This window comes from Pempheris klunzingeri, chromosome 13, assembly GCF_042242105.1.
Source record: "Pempheris klunzingeri isolate RE-2024b chromosome 13, fPemKlu1.hap1, whole genome shotgun sequence".
Lineage (NCBI taxonomy): Eukaryota > Metazoa > Chordata > Actinopteri > Acropomatiformes > Pempheridae > Pempheris > Pempheris klunzingeri.
This window is the reverse complement of record NC_092024.1, coordinates 19,935,935-19,957,732: the sequence shown is the minus strand read 5'-3', so window position 1 is coordinate 19,957,732 and position 21,798 is coordinate 19,935,935. Positions and strand designations below refer to the sequence as shown.

At 40.6% G+C, this 21,798-nt stretch overlaps 2 protein-coding genes across 2 annotated transcripts; one reads left to right on the top strand and one right to left on the bottom strand.

Annotated features, from left to right (window-relative positions):
* The first annotated feature begins 98 nt into the window (after nucleotides 1-98).
* On the top strand, nucleotides 99-5,206 carry dmac2l (distal membrane arm assembly component 2 like). The gene is made up of 5 exons (XM_070842397.1): nucleotides 99-153; nucleotides 271-374; nucleotides 1,876-2,084; nucleotides 3,112-3,283; nucleotides 3,426-5,206. Exons 2-5 carry the CDS (start codon nucleotides 280-282, stop codon nucleotides 3,544-3,546), a joined length of 597 nt encoding a protein of 198 aa, XP_070698498.1. The 5' UTR covers nucleotides 99-153; nucleotides 271-279; the 3' UTR covers nucleotides 3,547-5,206.
* Nucleotides 4,943-21,001, bottom strand: cdkl1 (cyclin dependent kinase like 1 (CDC2 related kinase)). The gene is made up of 9 exons (XM_070842396.1): nucleotides 20,794-21,001; nucleotides 11,694-11,815; nucleotides 8,653-8,725; nucleotides 8,193-8,283; nucleotides 7,242-7,442; nucleotides 6,588-6,670; nucleotides 6,307-6,363; nucleotides 5,557-5,718; nucleotides 4,943-5,059 (listed from the first exon to the last, which is right to left on the bottom strand). The coding sequence occupies exons 1-9, from the start codon at nucleotides 20,959-20,961 to the stop codon at nucleotides 4,958-4,960; spliced, it is 1,059 nt and encodes a 352-aa protein (XP_070698497.1). The 5' UTR covers nucleotides 20,962-21,001; the 3' UTR covers nucleotides 4,943-4,957.
* Between the last annotated feature and the right edge of the window lie 797 nt (nucleotides 21,002-21,798).

Below are 21,798 nucleotides of genomic sequence, written 5' to 3'. Positions count from 1 at the left end.
AACGACACATGATCACGCCCCCTCCCCAGCGACGTCCTGCGTAATTCCGTACAGCCAATGGGAAGGCACGTACGAGACAACGTCATTAGGTCAAAGGGTACAGGCAAGATGGACGCGTCTGAAATGTAAACAGTCTGATCTGCTGGAGGACAGGTGAGAAATCCTCCTGTGTCGCAGTTTCAGTCGCTGTTTTTTCCCTCTCCAGTTTTAAAGTAAGAACACAGCAGGCCGTTTGTACTTGCTGTTCTGCTGTTTCTGTTTTTTCTGCAGCTCTGAGATATGAGACTTTTATCGAGGGCAGTGCAGTCCGCTGTGGGTCAGAGGGAGAGGAGCCGCAGACAGTTCTGGGGGTGGCTCAATGCAGTTTTCAACAAGTGAGTCTGCAATATTAGTCTGCAGATGTTTATAATAAGGCTGTACTTTTGTGTGTTGTACTTGTTGATAACAATCTATAAACTGATGAAGATGATACTGACACAGCACTCAACACACATGCTGTTTGATATAGTTTATCTTCAAAACATTATACTGGAATGAAGATTATCAAATTCAGATTTTGTTGAAATGTGTTGCAGTGCTGTTTCACTCTACTAGCTAGTGGTGGAAGAATTATTCAGATCTCTTTGTGAAGTAAAAATAAAATAAAATAAAATACTCTAAATAATACTATAAATGTTATATGAATAAGAATATAGGTGGACTTTATAATGTGGTCATCCTTTCTTTGGTGTGTGTGAAATAGTGATGTTGTCTTGTAGTCCCATGTGGGATGGACCAGAGGTGGAATAACACAGGTACAAATAACTAACAAGTAACTGGCCTACTTTCAAAATGTAACTGAAATCAAGTGTAGAGGCTCCTTTTTGTCGTGATGCTTCTGTAATATAATCATATTATTAGTACAATAACAGTATTTTGTTAGGACATTATTAATGTTGTAGGTGGAGTTAATTTTAACTGCCATAATTTAAATGTTTGGTAGTTCAACCCTTAAGAAAAATGTCATGTTAGATATTCACCCTAAGTTTTCTGTGGAACAGCTCAGTATTTCCCTTTTAAGTAGCTTAAAATGGAAATACTTGAGTACATAATTACAGTATTTGACTCAATGGATTGATTGTTGTTTCTGATATATTGTTCTTTTTTTTTACTCCTGGATTTTCACTGTATTTAAACACATCTATATATTTATTTATTGCAGTTTGGTGCACCATCATCTATTTTCTTTTTTTTTTTTACAGTTTGAATGACAAATAGCTTGAACTTGAAAACCTGACTGATAATGTAGTGAGAGTGTGGTGATGATTTATGGGCAAAATATGACAGTAACATACAGAAGAGAATACATTCACCATATGACTCTGATGTATTGTCAGAGAAATGTCCCACTGTCCCACTCGTGTTGTCTTTACACAAATGACATCCAGATTATATTACAACATTATGAAAACCATAATTCCAAATGATATAATCTCATATTCACAATACTTTATAGACTTTAGTCCATAAAATGTCAGAAACTATAAACAATGGCCATCACAAGCTGTCAGAATCCACTGTCCCCTTTAGTCTTGTTTATTTAGGTTTACCAACAGACCTCAAAGTATTCAGGTCAGGGATCAAACAAAGCCTCAAATTCTTAAGTATACAACCAGCAAATGTGGTTCTTTACGTCATGAATAACCAAATAAACAAACAGTGGGTGATTTGCTGAGGTTAAAACAACTGGCCTAGATGGCAGGTTTCCCTTTGGACTTTATCTTGTGTAACCTCTTGACTTCTCTCGTCTGGCGTCTCTGCACCAACCAAATGTGACCGATCACATGACGCCATCAACTTGTCCCGTACTTTGAGTGTTTGTTGATCTTCCCTCAGGGTGGACCACGACAGGATCCAAGCTGTTGGTCCAGACAGAGCTGCAGCAGAGTGGCTGCTCAGATGTGGTGCCAAAGTGAGGTTTCAAGGTTTCGAACGCTGGCATAACGACTACAACGGACTGCCAACTGGGCCTCTGGGCAGATACAAGATCCAAGGGATTGATGCCACTGATTCCTGCATCATGCACAGAGGGTTTGACTACCTAGGTCAGTGTTACACTGTGGACAATATCATGATGTTGTCCTTGTGAATTATCCCACTCATTTCCATTTCTCTCCATATGGTCATGCTCGCCCATAGATTTAATGTTGATTTAACAGGATTAAACTATAGTCGGACTCCCAGTGAGGCTGTAATGCTCCTGACATGCTAGAAAACACATTGTCGGGTAGGTGAAACTGAAGGTCCTTTACATTAGTGGGTCAAATAAAAGTACAGTTTGAGGGTCTGAACATGGAAAGTCCATGTTTCTAACTAAATCCAGTCTTGATGAAAGATGAGTAAAATGTGACATTTTTTATAGTAATGCTGCTTCAGTGGTGTCACCATCTCATACTTCACATATATTTTTTACTTTGGACTTCTAATAAATCCCTTTTTCATTCAACAGATGAAGCCAAATATCTCAAATGTTAAATGTTATCTAAATACAAGCAGCTGTACAATAACTTGACCTAAAAATGTTCTAAAATTGGCAAAATGTTGGAACTATTTTTTCCAAGAATAAGGAATCAGTGAGACCAGATTTTTCTTTTTCAACATCCTGTGTTTCAGTCAAAAATTTTACGAGGTCGTGATGAAATTTGTGACCTGTTGGGATGAAGAGTCGGGAGATCACTAAAGTCTTTAGGTTTAGGTTAGCCTGTTCAAATCAAAGATTGAAGCTTTGTTCAGAAAGTGTAAATTTTGCATCAAGTATGTTAACGTGAGCTTGACCTCGACCGCTGACCTGAAAGTGATTCCCCGCTGTGTTAACAAGAAAGGAAAGGCGAGGGTGAAAGTGCACCTCTCCCAGACTGATTATCCAAAAGTGACGCAAGTGACCGGGATGTTTTACACCGAGCGGGTGTAGCACACATAGTGCACCGTCTCTGACCTTGTTGTTGGCTGCTGCACTCCAAACCTTTTTTTTTTTATGCCAGACTGCACACAGATTTATTCTGCTGTGACGTAATGATGTAAATTGAATCCATAGACTTTGTGCTGATGCTGTTTTTGTGTTAATTTTTCCAGATGGCTTAAAACATGTGGAGGAAATCAAGTTCAGCAAGTGTATCTATATTGAAGACACCTGCCTGGAGAAGTTGAGCTCAGTAGAGAATCTGCAGGAGAGTCTGTACATGTTGGAGGTGGTGTCGTGTGGAAACGTGACCGATAAGGGCCTCATCGCCCTGCACAAACTCAGGTGAGGGTTTATTATCTAAAAAAAAAAGGCGAGTTGTTTCTGTGTGTTTTGATTTGTTTCTTTGTGAGGAAATATGATGTTTAAATGACACAGATTCAAACCTTGAGTGTTTAACTAGTTTCATATTGTGTTTTAATTCCAGGAATCTGGAGTATCTCTTTCTCAGTGATCTTCCCGGGATCAGAGACAAACACACGACAGTCGACAGATTACAGACGGCACTACCACGTCTGGAAATAGCTCTGGACCTGGACCTGGACTGACTGAGAAACCATTTCCTGTATTAGATAAATGCAAAATATGGACATCCTTTAAAGGTTTTCAAAATAAAAGACCTCATCTCAAAGCAGGCCAGTCTGGAGCATGAAGGTGATCGATTGTCCGACATGAAGATCCTTCAACTTCAGTTACATGTGAATCATTTAGTCTGTGTCTGAAATCACTCCCTTTATAACAGATACTATTCTGAAGATTTTGTCATTTTACGTCATCGCCGTCAGCTGGAGAGCTGCATGACGGCTGTTCTCTCTTATCTCTAAAATGTGGAGCATTGCATCTTGGGATTCTTAGCAGAAAGTAGTGCACATGCCATGAACACTATTTCTTTTGTTCCACTGTGGATACATTGAGGGAGCTATATAGTGGATGTATTTAAACGCTCAGCATTTAGACGCAGAGGACACAGCAGAGGGTAAATGTAGAGCACGTTGTAGTAAATAGGGAGTGGTGTCGGACACAGAACAAGTCTGTCTCAAATGAGAGAGCGTGGAAAACAGCAGCAAGGTCCGACTTTATGGGAAAATATTCAGATGGATGTGTCACTTTTCAGCTTTAAATATATGATCAAAGAAACAGTCCAGCAAAGAGAAACGTTAAAGCACTTTATACTGTTGAGTTTCTCTTGATAGAATGAAGTATTCAGTAGTTTATTGTCATCTCAATATTCATATAATAGTAAATGTTACTGCACATGTGGGTACACAGAGAAAATAACTTGTGAAAATGCTGAAGATTTCGAGGATTCGCCTTCATAATTTCTCTTTAGATTAATTTGGCATTTGTACACTAGTATCTGAGGACAGACAGATGGCTGTGAACATCCATAGCACCAAAGTTCCAGAGATAATCAGTACAATGTGGTGGTGTTATTGCTACACGCTAATAAATGTGGGAATGTTTACAACTGTGTTCACTCCTGACGTCAATAAATATTTTCAGAAATGCTCATGAGTCGTTAAAGCGTGACAAAAAAAGTTTGTGTCCTGCGTCGTAACTTACAAGAGACGATGAAACATGAAACTCGCTACTAAAAATCACTCTTACAGAGTCCATCGTTATATAAAAAATACATTTGGCAAACCAGGCAAGGCAGTTTTACCTTCAGTCTACTCAGTGACTACGAGCAGAGCAGCAAGACGCTCCTTGTCTTCACACGTCTATACAAAATACAACAAAATCAGCTTGAAAAGTCGGCAACATACATAAACCAACATGTCTGAGTCCACATGTAAGGGAACGGTGCATAGACCTGACATCGGTGTCAGGAGACAGCGACACGCCACGTGATAAACTTTAAAAAGTGGTTAAATCCTCTTGAACGTGAGATCCATCGCCTGAGATTTTCAGAAAACGCTGCTTGTCGACGGTGTCGGTGTTGTTTTTCATTCAGCGGCTTTAGATGTTCGGCAGGTGATAGTTGAACTTGCGCAGGTTGTTGTAGTACTTTTTATTGTCCACAGCTGGAAAGATGCTGCTGCTGGTCAGCTGTGGCAAATACTGGATGGAGAGAAAAAATAAAATAAAGTTGGAACACTCTGCATAGAGGAAACTTTTAAAGTGTTTTAGTTTGTTTTTTAATCCTCTGTTGATTATTTATTCTTTTTTTGCTCTTTTGTTATTTGAACTCTGTAAAAGTGAAAACCAATAAACACAATTCTAAAAAAGAAATGACAAAATACATTTTCTGGGGCCACTTTTGACAGCAATGAAGCTTTATTTCATGGGTACAATTATTTGATATGTAGACATTAGAAAGGACGGGGAATTGTAAAATTTAACTGAACTGAGAGACGAACTGAAAACAGGTGTAGTTTATTCTAAAACACATCTGTGTCGGAAACCAGCCCGTTAACGTGAGAGCTTCCATATTTTGCAGAAGTTTTATAGTCGGCAACACTAAACAGGAAGCTTTGTTGTTAGTATTTAAAAACATATTAGTAGCATATCGTGTGTGTTTAGGTCCAGTCGTTACTCTCCGGACAGAGAGTGCTCACCCCGGGAGGAAGGTGTTTGCGAGGTAAGCGTATCCTCTTGTTGCCGGAGCGGTCGTGCTCTCGAGAGGTGCTCTCGCTCTTCTCTCGCAGGCTGTCGAAGTACGGGTGCTGCAGGAGCTGCTCACAGGTCAGCCGCTCGGACGGGTCCATCCTCAGACAACCCTAAACCGTGAAAACGGGCAACAGGAGACAGAAGACAGTGGAGGTTTAGAAGCTGAAGGCCTGTTTTTCCTTTTTTAGCAGCAGCTGTCAGGAAGATTTAGTGAAACAAAACAGGCTGATGGAGCATTTCTTCTGGTTATTTGAGAACACACAGTTTCTCATTTACTGTCACATGAATGAATGAAAGTTTTTCAAAATATAAGTCATAAGTTTTTCAGACATACATGCAGTGGGGTCTAAAAGTCTGAGACCACATTGAAAACCTTTAATGTTTTTACGTTTATCTGAAAAGAAACACAAGACATTATGACATGTTAAACTAAGAGGAAATATTTAAGATTCTGCACTAAATGTTTCTGAATCCTCAAACTTTCTGATTATTTCCAGGTTTACATGAAAATATTAGAGATTTTCAATGTGGTCTCAGATTGTGGGCCCCTGCTATATATCACCTAACAACAAACACAAACATGTATGTAATGTAATGTACTGTACAAAGTGTGCGTATTTTATTAGAACTGTGTTCAGATTGTGATTCTGGAGTACAAGACAAACTGTGAGATTAAAGAAAGAAGATTAAAGAGTTACCTTCATGAGACTCAGAGCTTGATGTGAGAGATTTGGATATTTCTGCTCCAAAGGTTCCTACAGGGATAAAACACCAACAAAGATTCAGCATGTTTCAATTCTGCTGCTTGAATGAATTCATTTCACTTTCTCTTGTTTTTCCACCATTGACTTTTCATTATCTAACCTCTGTGTGCTGAGTTATTAAAACTCACAACGTACCAAATGGTAACAGTTTCTGAATACAATAAGAATGCATCAATCAAAAAGAGCTCATGCAGAGAGAGCAGAGTGTTTGTCACCATCTCCTGTGGCTCTGGGATGGAAACTCCACAGAAGAACTGGTTGTTGCTGAAGACCTGCTGGTGTCGAGGGATCAGATCTCCTGCACGGGAGGAGAAAGATACACAAATGTTACACAAATGTAGACTGACATCATTTCTTTGTTAAAAGGATACTGTATAATTTCATCTTTTCATCTTGTTCTGGGAAACATTGCCAGCTATTTGGTTCACGAGTGATTGTGTTGATGAAACTCCACATGACTTTCAGGACTTTATATGAACCCTGTTTTTGTATTTTATTCACAAAGATCATTGAAAACACTAACAAGCTCAAATATCCAAAGTACAAAAGCCCCTAATCTAATCCTTATGATTGATTTTAGACATATTTAATGTACCCGTTTAAAAGTGATGCAAACTTAATGCCTAATGCTTAATTGATGTTCATTGTGTATAAATCAATAAACCTCAATAATCATAAAGCCCTGTGCCAGTTTGAGTCAGAACTTTGGGAAAAGTTTAGAGTTGTTATTTTACATTTAACAGTTGTGTGAATTGTTTCCTCAAAATAATAAAATTGTTCTACTGATAAGACAATAAATGATAATGTGTTATCACCCCCTGCTGTGCACAGTTCTTTATTCCCTCAGAGCAGCGGCAGATCGATCTCACCGAGGGTCTTCCTGATCAGGTAAAGTTGGTCCATGTCAGACTTCCCGGGCCACAGAGGGATCCCCGACAGCAGCTCAGCGAACACGCAACCAATGGCCCACACGTCCACCGGAGCGCCGTACTGAGTGTCTCCCACCAGCAGCTCCGGGGCCCGGTACCACCGGGTCGCCACGTAGTCTGTGTAGTAGTCAGATGGACCAGCTGATGGCGCAAAACACACAAACACGTGATGGGAGGTGAGTTTTTATTACAAATCCCACAAACGCTCTGCTTAGTTTTGTGTTGAGGATACAAATATTAGTCTAATGTTATCAAATATTTATTCCTCTTATATAATGTACAATAAAAAACACCTTTAAAATCCTTTGTACACTTTCTGTATTCAGTATTAATCTAGAATAGAATAGATGCTAGAGTGTCCATGATGCTCTAAATCATTATATACTGTCAGCTTTGAGCAGCTGGACCAATTTTCACTTCACAGATTGTTATACTTCAATATTTATCTGGCTTGAAGAGGTAAATCTATCACCTTGTCTTAGAAAAAAAGCAAGGAAGAGCAAAATAACTAAGCCAAACTATAACCCATTCTTCTTTTCTAGGCTTTTGATCATCTTGTGACCGCTCAGATTTGTCTAGAAGGTTCCTGACCTTTTTACTTCATATCTAAGAGGCCTATGGAGACTACAAGACTATGAGTATCATGCACTTATATTACAATTTATTAACCGATCAATAAATCTCCGTGAGGTATTTCTAACCAGACAAGAGACTATTTCTGGGTTTGCGGCTGGAAAAAAAACCAAATATAGTTGAGCTGCTTTAGCACCAACACATTTGCACTGGCAGTCTTGATACACTCAGCTCTGACAGCAACATGCACGGACAGCAGCGTCCACCGGGGGGCGCTGCCAAATATGTGACAGCTGTTGATTAAGTCCTAAAACTTACTGAGAATCCTGGCGAAGCCAAAGTCACACAGCTTGATGACTTGGTGTTTGGTGATGAGGATATTTTCCGGCTTGACGTCTCTGTGAATGCACTGCAGGAACAGAGACAGAACAGTTAAACTGTGTGCTGAAACCTCCCTACGGTGTTCAGAATAAAGGGGCCGTGTAAGAAACAGTAAAAAGCAGAGAGACGGTGCCTTCTGGACTTCATGCCACCCTGTTAAAAAGGAGGCCTTGTAGCACTTGTTGTGTCTAAGTGATACATTAACTGCTGGTCAGCCAAGGGGAAGGAATTCTTGTTAAAAAAGAGCCATAAAGCAGACGGCTTGGTGGGAGCTGGAGGAGGGAGGAGACCGGAGGAATTCAGAAACAAGCCGAAGGGAAAGTTTGACAACAGGGAAATATTCTGAGGAGACGAGGAAGAGAACAAATAGAAAAAGACTGTGCACGGAGCCACTTACATTTTGTTTGTGACAGAAGTTGACAGCCTGAAGTGTCTGCCAGGTTATACTTTTTACAAGCTGCTCTGGAACACTGTAAGAGAAGAAATCAACGTGATCGGCTGAAAAACATTCATTGATTTTATCCCTTAAGTGATCATCAGAAAATAGTCCGTTTAAATCTGAGCTTTATGGTTTTAAGTAACTTTGGAAATAGCAGAGCGACAAACTCTTAGCACATCTTTTACAACTAAGTAAAAACTTACAGTTCTTCAAGTAAGTGAATGCCATTTGTAGATGAAGGCCATTAACATTTGGCTGAAAGCTCCAGAAACATTTCCAATTAGTTCATCATATAAGCTAAGATTTAAATTCTTCTCACACTGTAGATTCACATCCAAAAAAGACAACACACATACTGTAAAATATAAAATGTGTCAACATTTGTGTGTGAAAATTAGACAGTTGAGACGCCTGTCTTGTTTTCTTGTTGGTTAAAAAGGAAGAAAAATGCCAAACATCTGATGATTTACAAAGATATAGATTAATTTATTGCAATAAAGAATTTTAAATTAACTGAAAAATGTCCAGATTAACCCACATATTGTCTGTGATCCCTCAAAACAAACTAAAGGCTTCATGATTATTTCAAGTGATCAAAACACACTGGAACAACAATAAGTCTGCAGCTATGACAGCAGCTCTGGGAGGCTGCACACGGCGCTGCTTTGAGCTAAATGCTAATGTCAGTGTGCTAACTTCCTCACAGTGACGGTGCTAACATGCTGATGTTTGGCAGTGATGTTTACCATGTAACCATCCCTCCTGTGTAGCTGCTTTTTAGCATGCATCACCTACATACTCCACGATCCACTCGCCCTACACTCACATGCATTATGGTGTTATTTTATTTATCAAATTGTCCTTCAGCATTTGTGTCTTCTCCCTCTTTTGCCCGAACGATGAGCATTTCATGACAACTGTATTAGTTTAGTGTTAGCTTGCTAATAACTTCTAATTACTAAACCACTAAGGTACAGCTGAGGCTGATGGGAACATCATCAGTGCTAGTTTTGCAGGTTTGGACCAGCTGTAATTTTGACCCGATGATGGTGCAGATGGAAAAATCTGATTATCCAATTGAAGTTATTGCGATTCATCCTGATGTAGGAACTAAATTTCATGGCAATCCGTCAAGTAGTTGTTGAGACTTTTCGTAAAAACACAAATGTGAATGTGATGGTGGCACAGTCACGTTCATCCTCTGGGGACCTTGAATGTCTGTACAAACTCAGGACAATACATCCAACATATTTTATAGCCTGGACTGTAGTTCAAGAAATGAATTAATCTGGCTAAAAAGCTGAATCTTATAAAAGCAGCATGGATAGAAGAATGACTTTGTTTGTTTGCTCTGCTTTTTCAGTCTACTTCTGTCATCATCTCAAGTTTTCCTCTGCCCAGCTCTGTTTTCCAGACATGTCTTTCCCCTCAGACAGCTGTGGAGGACAGTGAGCAGCCTCACATGTTCAACACTGAGGCTTTGTTGGTTCAGAGACCATCATCCATCAGTGTTGCCGGGGAAATGGCTAAATCGAGCCGTGTGACTGGCAATTAATAACAATCTCCGCCCCTTCTCCCCGCTCTGTTTTCTCTTCTTTTGAACCCTCTGTGTCCAGGAGGCTACCGGCCAGGACAGGAGGGGGAAAACAGACAGCTAAAACACTCTGTATGAAATGTGGCCGAGCCCAAAGGGTCCCTCCAGCTCCCCGCGCTGCAATGCATTCTGGGACAGCATCACTGTAAACATTCCACAGCGAGCAGGTCAGCTTCCCGGGAGACGAGCGTTGTGCTCATCAGAGCTGGACAAAGCACAGAGTCCGGTGTGCTTTACGTGTAAAGTAGAGATAATAAAAAGTACACAGCACTTTGTTTAATCTAAAGCCACCTTACTCAGATTTATGCTCTCGTCCTCTCACTGTGACAGAGTTTATGTCAGTACAATACACCGAGCTGTGTGTTCATTTCATATAATTCAGGAAATAAAGACTTTGAATAGATATAAATGTTTTTTTTTTATTGCATTACTGATGCAAGTTGCTAACACCTTTATCACTTGGATTGGTTATAATATCATTATCATTATATTAGTGACAATGTTTCTTCACTATCAATGTCAGTGCTTTGCTTCAGTTTTATATGCCCTTTGTAATCTAGTTTAGTATATAATATACATGTTTTACATTGTGTCCTTTGTGTTTTCTGGCGAGTATTTGGACTGGTGTGTTATGTGTGGGCTGTTTTATGACAGAATAAAACCAACATATTTTGAGACAGGTCAAATTTGTGTGAAATCACATTCATCATTCATTTGGGTAAACAGCAGGAGCAACAAAACCACATCATCCGTCTAGTAGCTCTACTGGAGGCTGCTCCGTAAGCAGACATGGACAAGAGGTCCTTAAAACTCTCAAAACAATTGCTACACTCCTCAGTGAACAAAGTTTGGGACCCTTACTTAGAACATATCTAATCTACGCTGTCATCTTCCATATTACAAGGGTTTCCTTAACCGGCCAGGCCTGCCTCTGATGGAAAACCAGTTTTCCTGTAAACGTGCTGTTTCTTGATAAATGTATTGATTTGATGTTGCTCTTCTCTGTTGTAGGACAGTGAAGGGGGCTGGGGATGTATGACATGTACTATTAATTATTTTTATTTCTTATTTTTACATTAGTCGTTGTATTTGTCATGAGACGTCTGAGCTGCTGAACAGATGCTCAGCGGACCTGGTAGTGAGATTAGTTTTGACAACTATGTTTCACAAAAGTAAAACAAAAACTTGAATAACTTAATTACGATGTGTTCGAAATTATTCGAACACATCGTATTATCATTTTTGGTAAAGCCAAACCGAAAGTGTTACAACTTGAAAATGTTAGTTGATTTTAACTTTGACTTATATTGTCTAATATACTGCTTTGACCTGTTTATTAAAAAAAATACAACATAAAGTAATCAAAATCACTTGAAGTTTGTCAGCAGTCTAGAGACACACTCACCCTCTGGGGTGACGGTCCAGCTCGTTGAGGACGGTGTGGTCACAGTACTCGAACACGAGGTGAAGCTTCCGTTTACGCCGAAACACCTCGATCAGATTCACCAGGTTGGCGTGTTTCAGTTGCTGCAGAGACACAAAACAGAGAAAACGACATCTCAGCACTCACAGAGCTTTTGTAAATCTTGCACACTATCAGAAAAAATACAGCAGCAGCCACACAAACGCAGTTTCAATAAACCTGGTAAACTAGTAAAGCTGTTTAGAGAGCTTATCAAACAGACTAAACTGTTAACAGATGGTAATAAACATGCTGTTGCCCCTGACAACCTGTCTCTGTCCTGTCCTATTTATGAGCTCCTGGTGTCCAGCAGGCCACTAACACTCCCACCCACTGCATGACTAATTAAACCACCAACAATCACACCAATGCATCTTTGATAACATAAAACATAAAACAAACACGTTTTAGCACTTTGGTTTGAACAGACTTGAGAATAGAATTAAAAAGAAACAGGAGAAACTTAATATTTTAGTTCTGTCGTTGATGTTTTTGTTGTTTATTTCCACGTTGACAACATCTCTGTCAGGCAGGCAACACTAATCACTTAGTAGTTTAAGAATAATTAATCAACAAGAATATTTGTCTTGTGGTCAAACAGCTAAAAACAAACCGGAACAATGATGCTAAACTGATGCCAAAGCCTTTTCAGTTAAAGGCTGCACAGTTTCTCATTTCCCTCGTGTGATTACAACCCTCTGAAGCTCTTTTGAACGCTGCTCCTTTGAGTGAGAGTTTCTCTGTGCAGAAGCTACAAACCCGTCTGTCTGCAGAATTAATTGCAGTGTCCCTTCCTGCCGGCTGCACAACGGAAAAGGAAGACTATGTGTTTCATGGCACTAAATGCAGGATCTTTTGCATCATAGGATTTTGTTTGACTGTGCATTACATTAATTGCATTACACACATTACATGCATTACATCGTATTTCCAGCAAAATGAGAGTTGTCTGAACTCTGACCATGACAAAAAAAGTTAGCATTTTTTAAACTTTCTACACTTTCTATTGGATATATGATTGTAAACATGTTTACATTTAAAATATACATGTACATATGTAATTAAAAGGTTATGGTTTTAATAAACAGTAAATGCAGGCTGTTGAAAGCCTAATGCTAAACTGGATTGGTAGCTTGAACTGAATCTGCTGAAGAGATATGCACGAGTTGGAAAAGTGGGAAATGGGTGGAGTGAATTTAAAAAAGTGAATAAAAAAGTCACCATTTTGATGGCTTGACGCTCACGTTTGCAGAAGAAGCAGCAGCTGAAGGACTATGAAGACTAAACTGGAACAGATCTCAGTACGAACAGGATTTAAAAGGTTAACAAACCTCATACTGCATTAAAAGATGTGGAACTTTTTAAGGTTTGAATGGAGTCTGTATGAACAGATCAAACTTCAGCTGTGTGTTCCCGACTGCAGTCAAGCGTTGCCGTGGTGATGGTAGCTGTTATGTTTCCTCCTGGCTCAGACAGTGAGAATAATACAGTCTGACCTCTCATCCTCTTGCTTTTAGCTCAAACACCATAATTCGTGTTATCTAAATGTTCATATGAATGGAGACAGGACACCCTGCTGAGCACGCCATGTGAAAACAGCAGTTTTAGAGTCCAAAATGAGCGAACTGGAGCAGGTTAGAAAAGTATGGGAGTCAGTGCTGCAGTTGGTCGGCGCTCCTGTTGCACGAGGGCTCAAAGGACCAAAAGTGTAATGCTGCAACTGGCACACATTTTCCTACATGTTTATATATGAACTATGTATGTGGAGTGAAAATTCCTAGAGCGATAGCAAGTTTAAGAGATGTTTTTACAGCCACTCGACAATCTAGCAACGACGTCTTCCCCTCCAGCTGTGAACTCTTTGCCTCATAGAGACTTGTGCTGAAAATTTTCACTTCAAATATGGTTGAATGTTTTATGTATTTGGGATTTAAATGTTGCATTATTATGTTGTAAAGATGTGGAGCATCTTTGATGTGATGAAAGATGTGGAGCATTTTCAGAGTTTGTAGGTCAAAGTAGGAAAGAGTTGATTTAAAAAAAATAAATTAACATTTCCACAAAATGTGTCAGTTTTAAACGTTCATTTGAATGTAGCAAAACTGCCAAACAATATTGAATATTTAAAATTATAAATGAGAAAAGTAATAGCAGTGATGTCCTAATTGAGCTTAATGTTTTGATGTTTGAGTCAAGGTATCTATGTTGTAAATGTGCAAAAACACACATGTTTACTTTTGAATTTTGGGGGCGGAGCTTAAACTTCAAAGACACATGATGTCACAAAGATCTTATAGAACCTTCTCTCCATTCACCTCTTCAGTATAACAGACCTGAGATCTACAGTGTTTGCAGAGACGGACTTGTGAAAGGTAAGTGGTGAAAGGTAAGTGGTGAAAGGTTAGTGGTAAAAGGTAAGTGGTGAAAGGTTAGTGGTAAAAGGTTAGTGGTGAAAGGTTAGTGGTAAAAGGTTAGTGGTAAAAGGTAAGTGGTGAAAGGTAAGTGGTGAAAGGTTAGTGGTAAAAGGTAAGTGGCAAAAGGTAAGTGGTGAAAGGTTAGTGGTAAAAGGTAAGTGGTGAAAGGTTAGTGGCAAAAGGTTAGTGGTGAAAGGTTAGTGGTAAAAGGTAAGTGGTGAAAGGTAAGTGGTGAAAGGTAAGTGGTGAAAGGTTAGTGGTGAAAGGTAAGTGGTAAAGGTTAGTGGTAAAAGGTAAGTGGTGAAAGGTAAGTGGTGAAAGGTAAGTGGTAAAAGGTAAGTGGTAAAAGGTAAGTGGTGAAAGGTAAGTGGTAAAAGGTAAGTGGTGAAAGGTAAGTGGTGAAAGGTAAGTGGTAAAAGGTAAGTGGTGAAAGGTAAGTGGTAAAAGGTAAGTAGTAAAAGGTAAGTGGTGAAAGTTAAGGCAATGCAGCCCAGGAATTTAACAGAAATGCTCACGCAGGAGATCGAAATGCTTAATAAGAAACTTAAGGACCAGGAAATTCACTGGCAAAACGTCCTATTGATAAAAGAAAAGAATCACCAGGCAGCAGAACAATCTCGCCGAGCCATGGAAAAAGGAATTTTCGAGAATGCTCTTTGGGAAAAGGATGAGAGTTTGCAAAAGATAATGTCATCTTGCATGGACAAAGTCGGTGCTGCCATGCAACAGCAGAAGTTAACAGAAGAATACCAACGATCCAGTGAAAAATTGGTGGAGAATTTAATTAAGGAGCAAAACAAGAGGCAGAACGAGTACTGGCAAGAGATGTTTAGAGAACGGGAAGAGAAATATAGGGGTGAGTTGGAAAGACTTACGGTGAAGCTCCACAACTCAGAGGAGCACAGGATGGTCCTGAGGTCGAAGGTGTTTGAATTACAGATCGCCATTGACGACAAAAACACAGAACTTCTAGAAAAATATTTGGAGATAGGAGCTCTAAAGAACGCAAAAAGAGCTTCTAAAGAAAAGCAAGTTCAAGCCATAACGATAAAAAACCAGCAGAACCAGCTAAAGAAAAGAGCTGAGCACCTGCGCCAGACTAGAAGCTGTTACAATAAGTTACTTAACGAAAAAGTTGTGGAGGTGCATAATTTGAAGAAAGAACTACAAGGAACAACTCTGCTGCTTCAAAAGGCAACAAAGTCTACAAAGCAAAGGATGACATCTTGGATGAATAAAAAAATCTTCCGAACTGCCCAATCCGCCCCAGAGATTAAAGAGGAACCACCATCCCTTTACCCAGGTGACTGGCAGCCACCAAACCTCCCAGGTGACTGGCAGCCACCAAACCTCCCAGGTGACTGGCAGCCGCCAAACCTCCCAGGTGACTGGCAGCCACCAAACCTCCCAGGTGAGTGTCAGCCACCAAACCTCCCAGGTGATTGTCAGCCGCCAAACCTCCCAGGTGACTGGCAGCCGCCAAACCTCCCAGGTGAGTGTCAGCCACCAAACCTCCCAGGTGACTGGCAGCCGCCAAACCTCCCAGGTGACTGGCAGCCGCCAAACCTCCCAGGTGACTGGCAGCCACCAAACCTCCCAGGTGATTGGCAGCCACCAAACCTCCCAGGTGATTGTCAGCCACCAAACCTCCCAGGTGACTGGCAGCCACCAAACCTCCCAGGTGACTGGCAGCCACCAAACCTCCCAGGTGACTGGCAGCCACCAAACCTCCCAGGTGACTGGCAGCCACCAAACTTCCCAGGTGATTGTCAGCCACCAAACCTCCCAGGTGACTGGCAGCCACCAAACCTCCCAGGTGACTGGCAGCCACCAAACCTCCCAGGTGACTGGCAGCCACCAAACTTCCCAGGTGACTGGCAGCCACCAAACTTCCCAGGTGACGTCGCGTCAGCAGAGCATGTCAGTGAGAATAATGCCCTGTTGAAATCATTACGTCAGCTGTACCCATGTCTGTATCAGCTTAAATAGTCTCCCCCATGTAAACGGGTTTTCTCCGAGTGCTTCGGTTCCCCTGACACTTTAAGGACATGATACATGTTCAAATTGGACACTGTAAATTGTCTTTGAAAAAAAACAAAACATCTTTTTACATTACATCCCCATTCACACATCATTCACCCAGCATTCACCAAACTTCCCAGGTGACAACGTCGCGTCAGCAGAGCATGTCAGTGAGAATAATGCCCTGTAGAAATCATTACGTCAGCTGTACCCATGTCTGTATCAGCTTAAATAGTCTCCCCCATGTAAACAGGTTTTCTCCGAGTGCTTCGGTTCCCCTGACACTTTAAGGACATGATACATGTTCAAATTGGACACTGTAAATTGTCTTTGAAAAAAAAAAAAAAAACATCTTTTTACATTACATCCCCATTCACACACCATTCACCCCTCATTCACACATTCACCCAGCATTCATACGTCATTCACCCAACATTCACACATCATTCACACATTCACCCAACATTCACACACCATTCACACATTCACCCAACATTCACACATCATTCACACAGCATTACATCCCCATTCACCCCTCATTCACACATTCACACACCATTCATACGTCATTCACCCAACATTCACACATCATTCACCCAACATTCACACATCATTCACCCAACATTCACACATCATTCACACATTCACCCAACATTCACCCCTCATTCACACATTCACACACCATTCATACGTCATTCACCCAACATTCACACATCATTCACACATTCACCCAGCATTCATACGTCATTCACCCAACATTCACACATCATTCACACACCATTCACACATTCACCCAACATTCACACATCATTCACACAGCATTACATCCCCATTCACACACCATTCACAGTAATAACGTGTTTTCTCCGAGTGCTTCGGTTCCCCTGGCACTTTAAGGACATGATACATGTTCAAATTGGACACTGTAAATTGTCTTTGAAAAAAAATAAAACATCTTTTTGCATTACATCCCCTTTCACGCATCATTCATGCATAGTTCACACATTCACCCAGCATTCACACACCATTCACACAACATTACATCCCCATTCACACATCATTCACCCCTCATTCACACATTCACCCAGCATTCATACGTCATTCACCCAACATTCACACATCATTCACACATCATTCACACATCATTCACACACCATTCACAGTAATAACGTGTTTTCTCCGAGTGCTTCGGTTCCCCTGGCACTTTAAGGACATGATACATGTTCAAATTGGACACTGTAAATTGTCTTTGAAAAAAAATAAAACATCTTTTTGCATTACATCCCCATTCACACATCATTTATGCATAATTTACACATTCACCCTGTAGGAAGTATTGGTGCTTCACAACGCGGGCACCAATAATAATGTAGGAGATATAGGCCTCTCACTGGGGCAACAAAATAATGTAGCAGGTTGACTACCATTTAATTAATTAATTAAAAGCTCTCGTATCAATAGGGCACCACCCGTCATTGGACGGGAAATTCAACTTATTATTTTATTAGCACAGATGGCTTCAGGTCTTTAACCTTAAGAATTAAACATTAAACATTAAACATTAAACAGTCTCAGTTCTAAATGTGTAAGTTCTCAGTGGCATTGATCCTCTTAGACCTTGTTATGAAGAAATATTGGTCCAGCAGCGATGCATCCAGCGGTGGTCCGCAGTCACACAGGCAGGGTCAGCTGTCAGCGTCCATGTCAGGTTTCCAGGGGAGGAGGAGAGAGAGGAGCTCTCTCTGGAGGCTGAGACAGGAGGCCGGAAGGCCTTGGCGATGTCGGCTCAGTTCACTCGGCACCGTGGTTCAGGAACTTGAAGGTTCTGGTGGAGCAGGATGTGCTGGTTGTTGGCGGTGGCGTCTGTCGGTCCGTTCGGACTACAGGACAGCCAGCGGCATTCAGCTCTTAATAGGCAGGGTGCTGGATCTGGATCTGATGTTGGCCTCAGCTTCAAACTCGTTCAAAACTCACTAAGAAAACGTTGTTTCAGACGCAACAGTTCAGAGTTATCAAAAACGAGAGTTGCTATCAAAAAGTACTTGGTTCTGGCTGGTGTTTCAGGTGGTATTTAAGAGGACTTTAAGAAAACTCCGTTTTACTTTCAGTCATAGTGATCAGCTATAACTTCAGAAGAACGGTCTACAAAAGTTTAACTTGAAGGCAGCAGGCACAAAGATTATAAGTAACAAAGTAAAACTTAAAAGGGAAAAATAAAAATAAAATAAAAATAAAAACGGCAAAGCAGAAAAGAAGGGCTAAGCAATGACAGAGGTTTTATCCTCTGCATCTTAGGGGCGTGTTCTCCTCTGACAGAGGAACGCCTGTGTCATCACTAAAAAGTTTAGACTTACTAAATTAGATTTCTGTTTCATATTCACTATGTTCCAAATCCATTTTCATTCCTAACATTGCATGGTATACAGAATCAAGATATTTCATTTCCAATACATATATTCATTAGGTCTTTACCAAATAACTTCCTAAATGGCATGACACACAATGACCTAATCTTTAACATTCTCAAGTTTGCATTAACTTCCATTACTCTAATTATCACATGACACAGATTAAACAGACCTGGATTGAATATACTGTTGGTTAGTTTCTAATTTATTAGACACAGATTATTAATTATATGGACTTCCTGAGTCTTCTCACTCATTGGTGAATTACAGTGTTATCACAGGATTTGAAGCAGCATCCTCAAAAGCTGTAATTGGTTAGTTGGTCATCCTTGGATATTCATGAACATGTGGGTTACACCATTAGACAAAATAACACATTAATTAGCATTAATTGATCTGTGGGCACTTTGGACAGTTTCTTTAACCACATTTAAACTTATAGCAGAAATGGAAGAATGTTCATACAGACTTCCCTCATTCCTCTCATTGATCAGTCTGGCCTGGGCCTCAGGGGTCCACGAGTGAAAGAGACCACGGGGTCGCTCGGTTCATAGAGAGTTCAGAACGTATATGTCGATAGAAGCCCTTTGTTAATTTGTGGCAGTCACTGTGAGGCCTTTTACACAACACCTACCCAGAGGCAAGCTTTGGGTTCCATCACTTCATCATTGTCACTTATCAGTCTTTTTAGCGTTCATCACGTTATCATCCGGAACTCTCATACAACGGCATCCTGTTTAGGATAAGTCAGTTCAGGGTTAATTCCCAGCCAGTTCACTGTTAAGCATGGGTTCGTGGCAACCCCCCCCCATTTTCCTCTGTCACAGGACAGTCCAGGAGGTCATAGGGCAAGTGAGGCAGCCACACTACTGGTTCGACGGGCTACAACCCCTCATTCACACAACATTCACCCATCATCATTTGAACTATTCAAACCACACAGTCTCCCCCAATGCGAACAGGTTGTCTCCAAAGACATGATAGGTGTTCAAATTGGACACTGTAAATTGTCTTTGAAAAAAAAAAAAACATCACCACCTACTGAAATACTTCAGCCGAGAGCTGCAGGAGGCAGGACAGGATGCTGAAGTACAGCATTTTCTAATGATTACCGGAAACAAAACAGCTTGAATTTTCTAAGAAATCACCCCACACGCTCTCCCATCAGCTCTGCTTCACGGTGGAGCGTTCAGGCTCAGTCAGAACCGACAGCTACACGACTGTGTTTCAAACAAAACACCGGAATACATGCGATATGATAACTAACTACACTGCTGCGTCCTGAATGTCTGTGAGGTCGGTTTTCAATCACGGAGCATGAAGAAGTCAGAAGTCAGGAAATCAGTAGTTAAAATCCACAAGTTTATTGTGGATTAGAAACTGGAATGCATGTGATGTGGAATCAGGTCACAATAAACAACAAAAGGTTCATTTTGAATTAAAACACGTCCAGATGAGTTAAGGAGCTCTGCAGACAAACTATTGTCCTGACAAACTACAAAATATCTGCATTATGTCACTATGAGACAACAATCGGTCGCTCACTGCTAAATTAGAACAGAGTATTCATTATTGAAAGCTCTAGTAGTAGTAGTAGTATTAGTAGTAGTATTAGTAGTAGTATTAGTAGTAGTAGCAGTAGTAGTAATAGCAGTAGTAGTAATAGCAGTAGTATTAGCAGTAGTAGTAGTAGTTGTATTAGCAGTAGTAGTAATAGCAGTAGTATTAGCAGTAGTAGTAGTATTAGCAGTAGTAGTATTAGTAGTAGTAGCAGTAGTAGTATTAGCAGTAGTATTAGCAGTAGTAGTAGTAGTATTAGCAGTAGTAGCAGTAGTAGTATTAGCAGTAGTATTAGCAGTAGTAGCAGTAGTAGTAGTAGTAGTTGCAGTAGTAGTATTAGCAGTAGTAGTATTAGCAGTAGTAGTATTAGCAGTAGTAGTAGTATTAGCAGTAGTAGCAGTAGTAGTAGTAGTAGTATTAGTAGTAGTATTAGTAGTAGTATTAGCAGTAGTAGTAGTCGTTGGTGAGCGTTCCAATTAGCAGGTTGTTTTTTTTGTCAGTATCAGATGTTTCCAGGGAGACCCAGGCTTCTTCCACAGACTGGTGAACCTGGATTGTTTCTACGTTAACGTCAGTGAGGATCAAGAGCATCAACATGAAGGACCTTGAAGGTATCGTGGTTAAATAATGTCCTGTTACCTTGAGCATCCTGATCTCCCTCAGTGCAATCTTCTTGATGATGGGGTCGTCCTCAGACTCCACAAACTTCTTGATGGCGACGATCTGCCCCGTGTCTTTGTTTCTGCACTTGAAGACGACGCCGTAGGAGCCCTCTCCGATCTTTCCAATCTTCTCGTACTTCTCCATCCTCAGGCCGCTCCTGCAGACATCCAGAGGCCAACGATACTCTTTCCCAGCAGGTTCGGAGGAGGCAGGGCTGTGTGACTGTACAGCCTTTAAGAGGAGGGAGGAGACGCAGGAGGGATGTGAGCAGGAACACAGAGAGGGAGAGAGATGCTGCTTTTATGACCTCTATCACTCACTTAAAGATGGACTAGTCATTTTAGGTTGTAGCAGCAGCAGTAGTACTACCAGCAGCATTAGTAGTAGTAATATTAGTAGTAGAAGTATTAAAAGTAGCAGTATCATTACCAGTAGTATTAGTAGATGCAGAATAATGATAATAATAATAACAATAAATTCATTTTAAGGACTAAACATGGGTTGTTTTGATGCTTTTTAATATAATAGCAGAAATGTGGATTAACACTTGTGTCTCTGACTCTGCTGAACCATGAAAACCAGAATAATGTGTCATCAATAATTACCTGAATGCTCTGATGAGCACAGTAAAGGATTCAGATGCATCTACTGTGAATCTACAGTACAAACTAAGCTCAGACTGTGTTTAAAATGGGGATGATGGTGTTAAAATAGCCTCTTTGACTGCCTCCAAAAGATAGATTTGATTGCTTAGAGGCAACATTACACCTGTATCCTTGCAGTTGATTGCGTAACGCAAAACATTTGCAATGCAAAGTCTATTAGGTAATTTCCCTGAGGGAATTTAGTGCGAAAACAAATAAGACAGAGAGAGCGAAGAGCCGGGGGAATAAAATCAGGGTGCTGCACTTATGAAGGGAAAACATGAAATAATGCCAGAAGGAGGAGCGAAGAGCTCAGGCTGCATGTTTAGAACTGATG

Coding starts and splice junctions, on each gene's coding strand:
- dmac2l (XM_070842397.1), top strand. CDS start 280: ATGAGACTTTTATCGAGGGCAGTGCAGTCCGCTGTGGGTCAGAGGGAG. Junction 375..1,875: donor CTCAATGCAGTTTTCAACAA/GTGAGTCTGCAA, acceptor ATCTTCCCTCAG/GGTGGACCACGACAGGATCC. Junction 2,085..3,111: donor CAGAGGGTTTGACTACCTAG/GTCAGTGTTACA, acceptor TAATTTTTCCAG/ATGGCTTAAAACATGTGGAG.
- cdkl1 (XM_070842396.1), bottom strand. CDS start 20,961: ATGGAGAAGTACGAGAAGATTGGAAAGATCGGAGAGGGCTCCTACGGC. Junction 8,726..11,693: donor CTGGACCGTCACCCCAGAGG/GTGAGTGTGTCT, acceptor CTTCTCTTACAG/TGTTCCAGAGCAGCTTGTAA. Junction 6,671..7,241: donor CCTGATCAGGAAGACCCTCG/GTGAGATCGATC, acceptor CCTCCCGTGCAG/GAGATCTGATCCCTCGACAC.